A 13,915-nucleotide genomic window follows, 5' to 3' on the forward strand; every position below is an offset into this window, starting at 1 on the left:
TTGCCAATCAACCTGCTCCTATAAAACTGGACTCTACAAACTCTCATTGTCAGTTCATAGTTTGATATCATGGCCTGTCTGTGGATTCCTGTTTTGACCACATTGTCATTTTGCATTTGCCTGATTCCTGCCTACGTAAGTGTAAGATCTGCCTTATTCTTTATTAAATACTTAACATCTATTCTTGTTTGTTACTCGATCTATTCTTGCAAGTTACTCTTGCACTTGGGTTGGACTCTGTCTACATCCATGACAGATCCACTGTATGTTGCAACAGGACATTGCAGAAGCATTTCAACATTAGACAGCTGACTACAACAGCCTACACTAAGAGTCATCCATGGCACTTTATCCTACTCAAGTCCCTCTGTCTGGATTAGTGTGCTGTCTTAATTGTAATTTTAAATAAATTGTACTCTCTAGCTACAGTATATTGATCCTGTTGTGTACAGATGCTGGGTATAGTATGGGTGCCAGCCTGCCAGGTGTTTTGGACCCTACAAATGCAGAATTCATTTCAAAGCATGAGACCAAGGGGACAGGATAACGAATACATTACTAAATTTAAATCGTAATGCAACACGAGGTACACCTCACAGGGCGAATAAACGCAACACGGGGACCTTGAAACGAGCACCCTGAATATACAATGAACCAACACAGAGAGCTGCACTCAAAATAGGCTCTGGCCAACTAGGTCATTTGGCCAACAGCTCGCACCTGTGGACCAGGGGAGAAGGGTTGAGCATGCACAGCCTAGTGGCCAAACAGGGAAAGTGCAGGGAACAGACCCAGGACGTGACATGTCTGTTGTTCATGGAATGAGGGTAGGGGGAAATTGTTTGTGCGTGTCTGCCTCTCTCTCTCTCTCTGTGTGTGTGTGTGCATGCATGTGTCACTCAGTATGACCGCTTTATCTACATCAAGGTAATTAGGTTATAATTACAGTCAGTGTCTCCAAGGATTGATAAGGCCCAGCCAACGGATGCTTCTTCATTTTACACACATCTGCAAAGAGGAAACTTCATACCATGTTATTTAAAAGAAAAACCTTTGAAATTATCTTTCACAGGAAAACATAATTTTTTACCTAATATTCTATTAAGCATTTTTACCAGAAAATTATAGCAGCAGTAGTACTAAAGTTGTTTCCGGACCGTAAAGTTGTATCCGCCATAAAAACGCTGCTGCCTTATTCAAATTCACGTGCCCCTGTCGTACCTTGCCACTGGCTATACGGCCACAGCTGTGTTTACTCAGTGAGTGCAAACAGCACTGCCAAGGTTATCATTTAAACCCAACAAAGCATCCTGTCATCTGGGAGGTCACATTTAGATCTTCTCCCACTGCATGACGAGTGTGATTACTACCCTGCAATACACCCATACAGACTCTGGGGAACCTGGTTGTTGTTGTTTTTGTAATCTATGTATGGGTTCGATGACATTTCAAACAACACCGTCACCTCCTCTCTCTTCTTCCTCTGCTCATGTACGTTGTTGTTTTTGTAACCAGGCCAGCAGAGGGACCATTGAAGCCAGTGCCAACTACACCAACAATTCCGCCATAGTCGATGCCGACAAGCTGCACAAGGCCATGATAATATGGGGTGAGATGTGTGTGTGTGTGTGTGTGTGTGTGTGTGTGTGTGTCTGCGTGGAGGAAATCTAAATATCCTGTGAGCTCACCTGCCTGTGTGTAATAATGGCTGCATCTTGTGGGAATGTTAACGTTGATAAACACTGGCGGGCTCGGTTGCGTAACCATGACTGGTCACTGCCGCAGGGACGGACGAGGACGCCATCTTGCAGCTGTTGACGGCCCGCAGCAACGACCAGAGACAGAAGATCAAGGAGGCCTACAAGACCCAGCTTGGAAAAGTAGGGGACACACACACACACACACACACACACACACACACACACACACACACACAGGCTGTCCCCGAACATTCGGGGTTCGTTAGGGTTGGCACTCGAATCTTAATCAATGGGCTTGAACCAATAATTTTGTTTCTTTCTTTTTTTTTAACTCAAATATTTCTCGGATAGAATGCGCTATGTATAAGAGTACTATGTTCATGTTGTGTTTACATGTTAGATGTTATTAATAATCAGGGAGGCACACAACCGATGCCCATACGTCGTCAAAATGTTTTCTGTGCGTAGATCAAAGGCATGCAAGGCAAAGAAATCTGACAGGCATTCAAAAGGAACTCAAGTGTCAAATGTGATGTTAATGTCCTGTAAGTAGACTTAGAAATAAAACTAGTGTTGACTAATCAGTTGTAAACAAGCTACTATGACACTTTCCCAAAGTTACGTGCCCCCCCTGATGTGTTTGCCCCAATCCCTCCAACACACACGCACGTGCACACACACATCTTTGGCTCAGATGATTTAGACTGACTTATTTAAACTAACTTGGTTGCGCGCCAGATTCCAACGAGGCACACTGAAAATAGCTAGTCTACGAACTTCACAAAAAGCTCCATTCTTCTTTGTTTTAGTCTGCTGAGCATCTTTTCTCCACCTTTTGGAGTTATCCTCGTAGCTGTTCAGTATAAAAGCTGTAATATGAAATATACTCAATAACTAAGTACACACCCCTCTCTCTCCCTCTTTCTCTCTCAGGATCTGATCGATGACCTGAAGTCTGAGTTGGGGGGGGAGTTCGCGACCCTCATCGTTGCACTGATGACCACACCTCTCAACCTAGATGTCACCTTAATCCGTAATGCCATTAAGGTACTGCAGTTTTAGGTGCAGCATTTGATAAGATCTGTCAAATCAGAATCACGTTTATTGGCCATGTAAGTTTGCAAGAATTGACTTGGTGGTTTCTTCAGACTGGATATGTGAATCGTATTGTACATGTTTGTAGGGGGACACTCACTTACTCACAAACACACAGGCACACTGTAGCATTTGTTTCAATTAATGCAAATAGACCTTTATTGGCCTCATGGAAAATTTCAGTTCAATGTAATGCATTGTTTAAAATATTTCTTTTTGCTGTAATGAGAGCATGCAGAGCTGGAATAGACTATTAAACCTGATGATCCCTGCATGATTTGACAAGGTTCCAAATGGCTTCTTGTGACGTCACAGGATGCTTCAAAGCTTTCTCAGTTTCCGATAAACAGTCAGTGGGTTTGAGGGAGCAGCGGTGGCTCAGGAGGTAGGGCAGCCACTCCAGAAGCAGAAGGTTCCTGGTTCCATCCCCCTGCGTTAGTGTCGAAATGTCCTTGAGCATCCCCTTTCCCCAAGAGGACCACAACGGAAACAAGCCTGCCGGCTTTCTTGTGACTCTATCCTTCTGAATGTATTTTCAATCAAGCAACACACTGAACCCCTAACTGCTCCTGGTGAGCAGGTCTGTTCCCTCTGCCGTCTGTGTGTGAATGTAATGTGCATTGGATAGAGGCAAAATGCAGCATTTAGGTCAGGTGACGTTAGGTTTTCAAGTAGTATTTGCAAAGGGGTCATTATCCATCCATGTGGGACTTCAATGAGTGGCAAGCTCACGGTGTGAGCTCTTGGAAAAGCACTATAAAAATGCAATTCATCATTATGTGAATGTCATTTTCTCTCCAGTTTGTCTCCTTGGATTCTTAAATTCTTTATTAAATGGGATTCTTTCCACTGTGAATTGCCGTTGTTGGAGCATTTGGACGGGATTCCCCTCCACTACAAGACAGCCTTCTTTTGACAGTATTTTTTTGCTGATTGGAGTCTTTATTTAGCTAATTCAGTATCTTTGATGGAATTGCTTTTTTTCTTCTCAGGGAACTAAAGCTTGATTTATGCTTTGTTGCAAGCACAGAAAATAGCAGATCATTAAAAGCTTGGATTTGCTATTTTCGGTACGAAGCTTGTGCTTCGTGTATTGATCTTTGGGTGTGGTCACATTTGATCTGCCTGATCAAATGCTTTGTATACATTACAACTGATCCAGTTTCTTATAATCGCACTGAACGCATGGTGGCTCTCGTAGACGGAGAAAGCAAGACCTAAGACGACAAGAGGAGTCCGTGGACTGGTGCACCCGTTTCGAATGCCATCAATGCATTGAAAGGGACTGAATCACGTTTAATCAGAGCAGACGCGGCTACCGGATCTCAGTATCATGATCACGGCTAACAGCGATGAGACGCACATTGTCAACTGACTACGTGGCTGGTTAAAACTGATATGAGGTTAGGGGATTTAGATGGCTGGTTAAAACTGATATGAGGTTAGGGGACTTACATGGCTGGTTAAGACTGAGCTTAGGGTTAGAGTTAGGGTTAGATTTAGTGTTGGGGTTTGTAATGTCGGACAACGTGCGTCGCTGCTGTCTAAACGGTAGTGATCAATGCACAATGCAGCATACTGAATCTCTCCAAAGCGTCACAATATAACGTTTTGCGCTGGACATGAACTTCCCTCCACAGTCACCTGACCTCAACCTCATCCCCATGGAACATTTATTGGGAGCTCTTGGACACTGAGAAAGCATCTTGTGACGTCAAAAGAAGCTCTTTGGCCCATTATCAAATCATGCATGGATCATCAGATCATCATTAGTTCATCATCAGATCATCAGAGTACATGTATGCCAGCTCCAATGCATTGTGCAAAAGGAGGGCATACCAATATTCTGAAAATGAATTAAAGTATATTTTCTAAACGGATGCAAAATAGAAGTATCTTGACTAGTGGTGTCATATCTTTGGACCCCACCCATGATTTTGGGTAGGGTACTTTATGAAGTGACTGTCTTGCAGTATTGGGGGACAGATGAGAAGGTTCTGGTGGAGATCCTGGCCTCCAGAACACCAGATCAGGTCAAAGACATCGTGGCTGCCTACAAAGAGGGTAACACACACACACACACACACTCGATATGCTTATTGATCAATGTGTTCTAATCGATTCCTAGAGATCAAATACCTACATTCTAAGTAACAATGAGGCTAAGTCCCAGAGCAACAGTTCAGAAATAACACCATTGTCTGAGTCTGATAATGATTCATCAGGCTTAAGAATGCAGAAAGATACAAGCAAGTATAATGTTCATTCACTAACGATGTAGAGTGGGTGTCACTTAAGCAATATTACACGAGAGGGATGCGGTCAGGAACGAGACCAAGTCGAGTTCCGCAAGCATCACTGAAGTGGCAATAATCACGTTAAACCACACCCTCGAGTGTAATATTGCAATTCTACCACAGTTACCCTTAAAACTAAGAATCGCTGAAAGAATATTTTATTTTAATGACAGATGTAGTCACTATACGACCACAAATGTCCCAAGAAACTAGCTAGCCTAGCCACCGAGTTTGCTAGCGCTCTGGGAGAACAGAGCAGCTGAATTCTTTGTTTTGATTAGGTAGTGAATAGTGCTGGTTTAACCCACTTAGAAGGCTATTTCAACCAATCAGATTGCTTCCTCGAAACAACCTGTGGTAGAATGTCAGATATTGGTTTCAATGACGTTCAAAAAGGTGAGGCAGAGTCCACACCACATTGACAATGACTGTTGTGAACGATATCGCTTGGATCAATTTCACAGTGATTGTATGAACAATGACAGCCAATCAAACCCATCAGAAAGGCATCTGGGATGCAAGCGGTCTCCCTCACCCTCGGAATCACATGAATGAGTTGTATTATGAAATGGAGATGAGGCATGACGAGGCATGAATTAAGAATGGAGAGCGCTCTAGCCGGTGGGCAAGCTGGCATTACCTCAGGTACAGCCTACAACTATTTATGTCACCTCCTTACACTCTCATATGAGTCACATTTCGACGAGAAGGCCAAATCATCCCCAATAACCAGCATCACCTTCTCCACCCAGGACCTCCACCTCTCACCCCACCTGACCTTCGACTCCCATATAACAAAACCTCGTTCACGCCTTTGTCTCCTCAAGGCTCGACTACTGCATTCTCATCGGGATCCCTAGCAGGAGCATCCAGAAGCTCGCGTACATTCAGAACAGTGCTGCTAGGATCCTGATGAGAGTGCGAAAACATGAACGTATCACACCCATACTCCATTCCCTTCACTGGCTTCCCGTCTCCTTCAGGATAGAATACAAGGTCTGCCTCCTCACCCATCAGTGCATCCACAGCAACGCTAAAGGAACTCATTGAACCTCCACCCGCTCCCTCCGCTCTGGGACTTCAAACACACTTTAATGCAAAAAGACTAAGCTCCGCACCATGGGGGCCTTCTGCTCAGCTGCTCCTCGGCTGTGGAATGCCCTCCTCGACCATCTGAGAGCACCACAGTCCGTGGACGCTTTATAAGGGGACCTTCCTTTTTAACAAGGCATTTTCCTAGCTGGACCTTTTTAATGCCCTGTGTGCTTTTTTTTTTTATGCTTAGGTGTTTACATAATGCATTAATTGTTTTTATTCTTATCTTTTCCCTTTTTATTTGTATTCTTCTGCTTTGTAGCACTTTCAGATTTGTTTCAAATGTAACACTTAACATTTTGAAACAAATAATAAATATAATGTATTATTTATTACAAGGCAATTCAATGTGCTTTACACACCCAGTCTGGCTCAAGTGCAATTTTCTCTCCCACACGGAAGAAAAGGTATCGTTCACACATTGTGAATATAAAGTTGTGCATGTAGGTCTAAACTAAAAGCCTGGTTTGTGTGTGTCTGTGTCTCTCAGCGTACAACGACAACCTGGAGGACGACATTTCTGACGACACCTCTGGTCACTTCAAAAGATTGCTGGTCATTCTGCTTCAAGTGAGTCTCTTCTCCTCCCTTACCTCCTCTCCTCTCCTCCTGTAACTCTCCTCTCCTCATCTCTCTCCTCTCATCTCCCCCTCTCGTCTCCTCTCACAGTAATCTTCTATCCGTCCTCAGGGCAACAGGGAGAAGGACATTCAGGAAGAAAAAATAGAACCTGACGCTAAGGTGAGCGAGATGCCGGTATGGTTTTACAGATCAAGGACATAATAACCTCCCCAGCTTCCTACTGTACCTGCAAACAGAAAAACAGGCTCCGTGTATAACTGTAGTCCCACGATTTCCAGTGGGTGGCAGCTAGGGGTTTGATACTAGGGGTATCTGTCTAAAAATATCCGTCTAAAAACCTGAACGTGGCCATAGCGTTCTGTCTTCTGGTCTGTAGAATTAAGAGCACTGTTTACCTATGTGCTGTTTTCACTGTTGCTACACAAATTATAAGTGAACCATATTCATAGCTATGTGGAGGATTTGGCATACAAATTGAGGCATTTATTTTTATCGCACAGCCCCAGAAAGTCAAAAAGTGTTAAATTGAACAGTAATACAGTAGTAGTAGAAAACTTTACTTATACTTTTATAATCGACGATTAACTTTCTGGGCAAGACCTGTTGGTCAAGTTGAACATGACCTGTACTTGCCTGATGGGCAAGTGCCTCTGAGACCTTAGTGTCAACCCCTGGGTGGCATACCCATGTCTTGTTGTTCCCGTTCATTTACTCGTTTGATTGGCTAATCTCCTGCTGACATGTGCGTGCGCACGCACATGTCAGCAGATTGTCAGCAGCGTTTATGGATTTTACACACATTGTGTGTGTGTACACGTTTGAGGTGGACATTTGAATGTGTTATTAGAAGTTTGGGTAGTTTGGGTATGTATTTTTACTGTAAAATGAGGATTTGGCGTAGACTAGTGGAGATAAAGTGTTACCACACCTAGTCCACAAAATGTAGACTAGATACTACAGTATTGTCATTGTATGTGGTGTGTAATACTAGTGTACAGTAAGTGTGTCTCTGTGCTTTCAGTCTCTGTATAAGGCAGGGGAGAAGCGGTTTGGTACTGATGAAACGGAGTTCAACAAAATCCTGGGCAACCGGAGCCCCGAACATCTGAGGAAAGGTGTGTGTGCGTGTGCGCTCACGTGCGTATCTCTTTTCTGATTATATTGCTAACATTGAACTATTCAGAGCATTTCTTTAATCTTTGTCTTTTTAATGTAAACAATGCATCTAATCTATTTATCCATCAATCAATAAATACAGAGGAACAGTTAATTCAAAGAAAGAACAAGACGCACGGAATGCGATAGCAATCTGACGTGACCTCAGCCGGTCTGAACAGATACGCTGGAGTTAAACAAATCTCTCGTTCTCAACGAATACTTATCGAAACATTATCAATTCTGTATGGAAATGCTCAGAATATTTCCAGGTTGTCGGATATATAATAATGAAATAATATTGGATAGTGCTATCAAATGATATAAACTCAAGGAATGTCCCCAAAAAGTGGCGCGGCTTTGGTGGTGACACCGGGTCTGTGGCACAATTTGAGTGCCATGTTTTGTCATCTTTAAATATTTACCTCATGGGAACGATGTTAATTTCCTGTGTGTGCACAGTGTTTGATAAGTACAAGGAGCTGTCAGGTTTTGAAATGGAGGAGGTCATTAGGAGCGAGACGTCTGGAGACCTGGAGGACCTTCTACTGGCCGTGGGTATGGAACACACACACACGCACACACACACACACAGCTCGTCACTTGTACCGTACCAATGTTTTTCTGCTTGTCTCCCATAGTGAAGTGTGCTAGGAATGTTCCCGCCTATTTCGCTGAGACTCTGTATTATGCCATGGAGGTAGGTATACAAGATACAACTACTATATGAATACGTCAAACCCAGATCAACATAAAACTGTATTAACCCATTTTGGCCTGACCTCGAAATTAAAAGAAAATCTTCTAAATATTATATACTATAAATATTTTCACGATTTTTCAAAAATAGCAGACCTACAAGCTCGTAGGGCGCCACTCGTGGCTCGCTATGAGCTTGTAGATCTGCTATTCTTCAATGGCTAAATTATAACGAGGTTTAAAACACAAAGGGGTTCCTGCCCAAAAGCGGGGAGCGAGGAACGCAGTAAACGCACACGTTGTTGCCTGGATCAACGACGGGTCTGCTCAAGAGGGGCGCGACAACGCAAGCGTAAAGAAAAGCTAAACCGAATCCAGGTCTTGTGAGTCGCGGGCGTGTGCACGAAACGAGCATGCGCGCAACAAATCCACAGGACCGCGTGTAAATACGCTTGCGTTGTCACACCGAGACTTCTCAGAGCAAACACGCAGGTCTCATTGAAAATTAACTATAGGCGCTTTTTATCGCTCCCGTTTGCAAGGCCCTGAACATTTACAATCTTGTTCATCACACTTGCTATTGCCGTTACAACCAAAGGGTGTATCAACTGGGCGACACCGATAGCTAAATGGTTCAGGACCGGTGCAACCATGCACAATGCCTTTAGCAGTATGTCTGCCCCCTGCTAGACTTCAGGCCGGACGGAACATTTATTGACTTTAAAGGGATTTTTACATTAAAAAAAAGGTTTGGGAATTGTTCTTATTTTTAGGTTTTCTAATCTCAATTGCACCCAAAAAACATGAACTTTTAACATTCAGTAGATTCTGTGATCTGGGGTTTTCTGGCTCAAACAGGTGCTCTGATTTGCCGGCAGTAAGTGACATCACTTACTGCAAATCCCATATATGTCAATGGGATTTGCCAGCAGATGTCACTGTTTCACTGTGTTGCCTGTTTTCATTGTAGCTCCAAACCCCAAAGAAAACTTCAGACCACAGAAAATCCACTGAATGTTCAAAGTTCAGGTTTTTTGGGTGTAATTGAGGTCATAAAACCTAAAAGGAAAAAGAAAAATAAATTAAAATTATGTCATAAAACCTTTAATTGAAAACGTTTCTGGCACAGGATAAAATCCTCTTCACCAGACTCTAACACAATATACATATTTCTTTACAAGTTCATACATACTACCTACCCTACAACCCACCCATCCCCTCCTCCACAATTTATCCGCAAACCACATACTACCCCACATACATAAACATCACATTTACTGTGTGCATTTTCCCCACTGTCTGTTTTAGTTTAGTTTTTTCGTACTTTGGTTTATTTGTGGGTTAGGGTCATAGGGTTAGCGTGGCTGCGTGCTGCCGTACGGTGCTGAAAACTTCCGTAAAACTTGTTGGAGAAAATGAGGAAATTAATCGAATGAATTTAAGAGGATTATATTACGAAAGGAATATAAATATTGATAAAAACTAAGGGTATTTTGTCTATAATTTCAGTTAGTTTTGAGGACACACAATACAGTTTCAGTTTATCGTTTTTTAATTTATTTTTAGTTTTTATTAGTTTCAGTTAACTAAAATGTTTTTTTTAATTCTAGTTTTTGGTTAACTATTATAACGTTGACTCGCAGAAAGTAAAACATCTTATAAAAAACTGCAAACAATGTTAATAATAAGTCATATAATGTTTATGTACTTAATACTAAAACCCACTGTGATTGTGTGTCAGGGCTGGGGTACTACGGACCAGACACTCATCAGCGTGATGGTGTCTCGTAGCGAGGTGGACCTGTTGGACATCAGGACCGAGTTCAGGAGGATGTTTGGCCGCTCCCTGCATTCCATGATCAATGTACGAGAGCGCACACACACACACACACACACACAGCTCAGAGGTGTGCATGTATGTGTACAGCAAGCAAGAACACAGGGTAATACAGTAAGCAAGAACAACATAAGGTAGGAAGTCATCAAGGATCATAAATAAGCTAAGAACCTAACAGTAGAATATCTGTACAATGACACTATAGAATGCTATGTCTACATAAGATGCCATCTAAATGACATTTTAGCCTTTGCATATGCCTGCAAGGTCGTCCATTCCAAAATCAACCTTGCTTTTTTTCCCTTATATTTGCGTTCTGTGTGGATGTACTCATGACACAGCAGTCGCAAATTAACGCTAATTAATCACACAATATAAAACATGTAGGCCTACAGATCTTAATAAAAGATCGGCTGCTACAATTTGTTGTGTTAATCTGTGTGCGTTGTGCGTGTTACAGGAAGATACCTCTGGTGACTACCGTGAGACCATGCTCCTTCTCTGTGGCGGTGACGATCCGTAACCATGGCAACGAACAATCAACAGTGACCACACCTGAAGTGCTCTTCTCTCTCAGTGGCCCTTTGGGGCTGTCAATCACTCACTGAGTTCTGAATGTGAGCCAATAGAAAGTCTGGAATCATTATAGCAAAGCTTAGCTGTGAGCCAGAGATGGTTCAGAGGGCAATTTAACATTTTAAAGCCATTCCAAAGGTAGCTAATGTTTTCATATCCACGTTTTGAAGCAGCTTTGGGTCAGACTATTATTAATATGACTATGTTTGTATTAAAAATGAATTACATGATTGTGCATTGTATGCATGTTGTATGACAAAACTAGTATGGAGCAATAAATGTTCAAATTAACTCTTGTCTCTATTGTCTGCTTAGAGTTGTTTGCCCTGTTTTATCGACTAGGGGCGAGTACTGTGTGTGTGTCCACTGGGCTTTTTTCCTAGTTGACAACGTACTTGCCTAAACGCCCGAGTTAAAAATATTTCATCTCAATCGTCACACGTGAACACACTGGCCAGCTCAAAATAAATGATCAATGCTGGCGTTTCCAAAAATGTCAGAGCTCAGTGGTGTCGGATGCAAGGATGTACGGTAGCAGTTATGCACCATCAATTCAAGCCACATCCATCCTTAGTTGCACACCAGTGTCACACAATTAAGTATATCAAGCCATTCACATGTGTGAAGTCCATTTACAGTAGGTTTGCTGCAGGTTCTCAAGCTGAATTCCATAGTAACACCGGCAATTCAGGGGTCATTTAATAGGGTTGATTTCAAACCAAATAAACTGCATGTTCATGGTGCAAAGAAACATGAATATCACAAGTTCAGTTGGCCATTGAGATTCCTTGCTTCCACTCTGCTCTTGTCCACTCACATTTTACCTCCCCTCCTGTCAACTTATGTCTCATATTGTACACATAACATGACTCTTATCATTAGCTACCTGCTAAGACACGTACAACACGATCACTTCTTTATTATATTTGAATAAGTTAACTGACTGGAAGGACATTGTAAGCAAAGAGCTTAGATAACACATTTGGATTGCTATTATTTAAATTTTTATCCCACGATTTTGTAACCCAGTTTTCTTTTCACCCAGTGCCAATTATCTAATGTAATCCTGGGCGCTACACTTACTCTGCCAACCTGGGGGGGCAGCGGACTGACCTCATGCCTCCTTCTATGCATGAGGAGTCCAAGCTGCTTCTTTTCACCTGACAGAGGGGAATTTCCCCGGCCGGACGTAGCGCGTGGAAGGGACACGTTATTCCGACCAGTTCCTTTCCCCTCCATCAGGCGCCCCGGCTGGCCAGGGGGAGGTAGTTTTAGAGACCAGGATTACGGCATGTTTTTGTGAGGTTATCTACCCTAGGGGACACGGGGAGAACATGCAAACTCCACACAAAGGCCCTATCGCCAACCCCCGCCTCGGGTATGGGCACTGATGACGCGGAGGAGGGAACACGCCGCCAGTGCCCACAGCGTCCCCAGCGGGAATCGAACCCAGGATCTTCTAGCTGTGAGGCGACAGCACTACCAACTGTGCCACCTTGCCCCACATTTGGATTGCGGCTTCTTGTAGTGAATGAACATCTTTGAAATGAAGTTTCAAATAGGACAGTTTAATCACCAAATTAACACCATATAGTTCATACATGGGCAACTGGCGGCCCGGGGGCCACAAGCGGCCCTCACCTTCACTTAATGTGGCCCTCAGGTTAATATCAGAATATTGATATCATTTATTTCAGCTGTTACAATTCCAAACATGCAAACATGACCCGCTTTAATTACTTCAGTCTATCTGTATTTAGTTCATAAAGTTAACATAAGTATAACTAAATGCATAAATAAAAAGGTTGCTTTTCAGGATTCAAATTAAAAAATAACAAAACAATTATTCAGGATTTCAATTCAAATATAGCAAAAATAGCCCATCTACTTGTAGATCGGCTATTTTTTCTATGACAGTAATATGCAATGTGGCCCCTCTGGAGTGAGTGTGGAAATATAGTGGCCCTCTCCATTGTCAAGGTTGCCCACCCCTGATATAGTTTAAGTTTGTGCTTTAAAGTTTATTAAGTGCACCTTGTTGCAAGTGGTCTAATTCATCTTTGCATTTATCCACTTGTGGCCCTTAGAGCAAATATTCTAACCTCTTTGACCCTAGCAACCTTTTTTAAATTTTCACAAAGCATTGAAAGTTGGAATTTGCCATTTTCGTCAAAGTCGAATACTGGACAACTCACCCTGGTGCGTGCCCGTTTTTCCTCCCGGTATTTTCCCCAGTGAGGGGGATAACTTTGTAATAATTATGCTATTGGCTGTTTATTTTTGGAAAAATAAAAAAAGATACTCCTGTGGAAAGGCTATTATTTTACTTATATTGACCCTATAAACAATTTAGTATTATTTAGTATATGTAAGGTTTGCACACTCAAATGGTACCTCGTCAGATAATCCCCACATAGACTACAACAACTTCTGTTAACAGACTTCACTGTAGTAGCTTTTCATAAATTATATTTATACTGCTGTCATGAAAGTTTATAGTTAGTGAAATTCAAAGTCCAGCTGTCTGCCGTCCAGCCTCTCCCACCCCTCATTGGGGAAAATTCCGGGATGAAAACGGAAAAGGGGTGAGTTGTCTTGTTACCAGAAAAGTCTATGCATTTCTCTCTACAGTGTAGAGAAAAATAAAAGTGCAGACCAAGTACAGAGCAGACTCAGGTCAAGTATAGTTTGTGTTAAATCTGGTGCTGGATAGACTCACAATACAAACCAAACATCAGCTAAACCTTCCTCAGGAGCTTTCTGCTCTAATCCATAATGTTTATACAGGTAATACGTACACAAGCTTTTCTTTAACAAGCAAAACTTTATTTTAGACCATCATGTTTATTTATTTTAGCCTTTATCAAATTATTTAAAAC

The 13,915-nt window shown here is 42.3% G+C and overlaps 2 protein-coding genes across 2 annotated transcripts; both read left to right on the forward strand.

Annotated features, from left to right (window-relative positions):
• Positions 1-574: 574 nt before the first annotated feature.
• LOC310859225 (annexin A5-like) lies at positions 575-7,925 on the forward strand (the record flags this gene model as incomplete). Its single annotated transcript, XM_083765627.1, has 9 exons — positions 575-586; positions 1,516-1,609; positions 1,786-1,880; positions 2,634-2,747; positions 4,769-4,859; positions 5,845-5,973; positions 6,678-6,757; positions 6,878-6,928; positions 7,791-7,925. The coding sequence occupies 9 exons, from the start codon at positions 575-577 to the stop codon at positions 7,923-7,925; spliced, it is 801 nt and encodes a 266-aa protein (XP_083621753.1).
• A 436-nt stretch (positions 7,926-8,361) lies between these two features.
• Positions 8,362-10,983, forward strand: LOC310859226 (annexin A5-like; the record flags this gene model as incomplete). The annotated part of the gene is made up of 4 exons (XM_083765628.1): positions 8,362-8,482; positions 8,566-8,624; positions 10,365-10,487; positions 10,921-10,983. The coding sequence occupies 4 exons, from the start codon at positions 8,362-8,364 to the stop codon at positions 10,981-10,983; spliced, it is 366 nt and encodes a 121-aa protein (XP_083621754.1).
• Between the last annotated feature and the right edge of the window lie 2,932 nt (positions 10,984-13,915).

The sequence above is a fragment of the Protomyctophum parallelum genome (genome assembly GCF_964188405.1).
Source record: "Protomyctophum parallelum genome assembly, chromosome: 5".
Taxonomy (NCBI): Eukaryota; Metazoa; Chordata; class Actinopteri; order Myctophiformes; family Myctophidae; genus Protomyctophum; species Protomyctophum parallelum.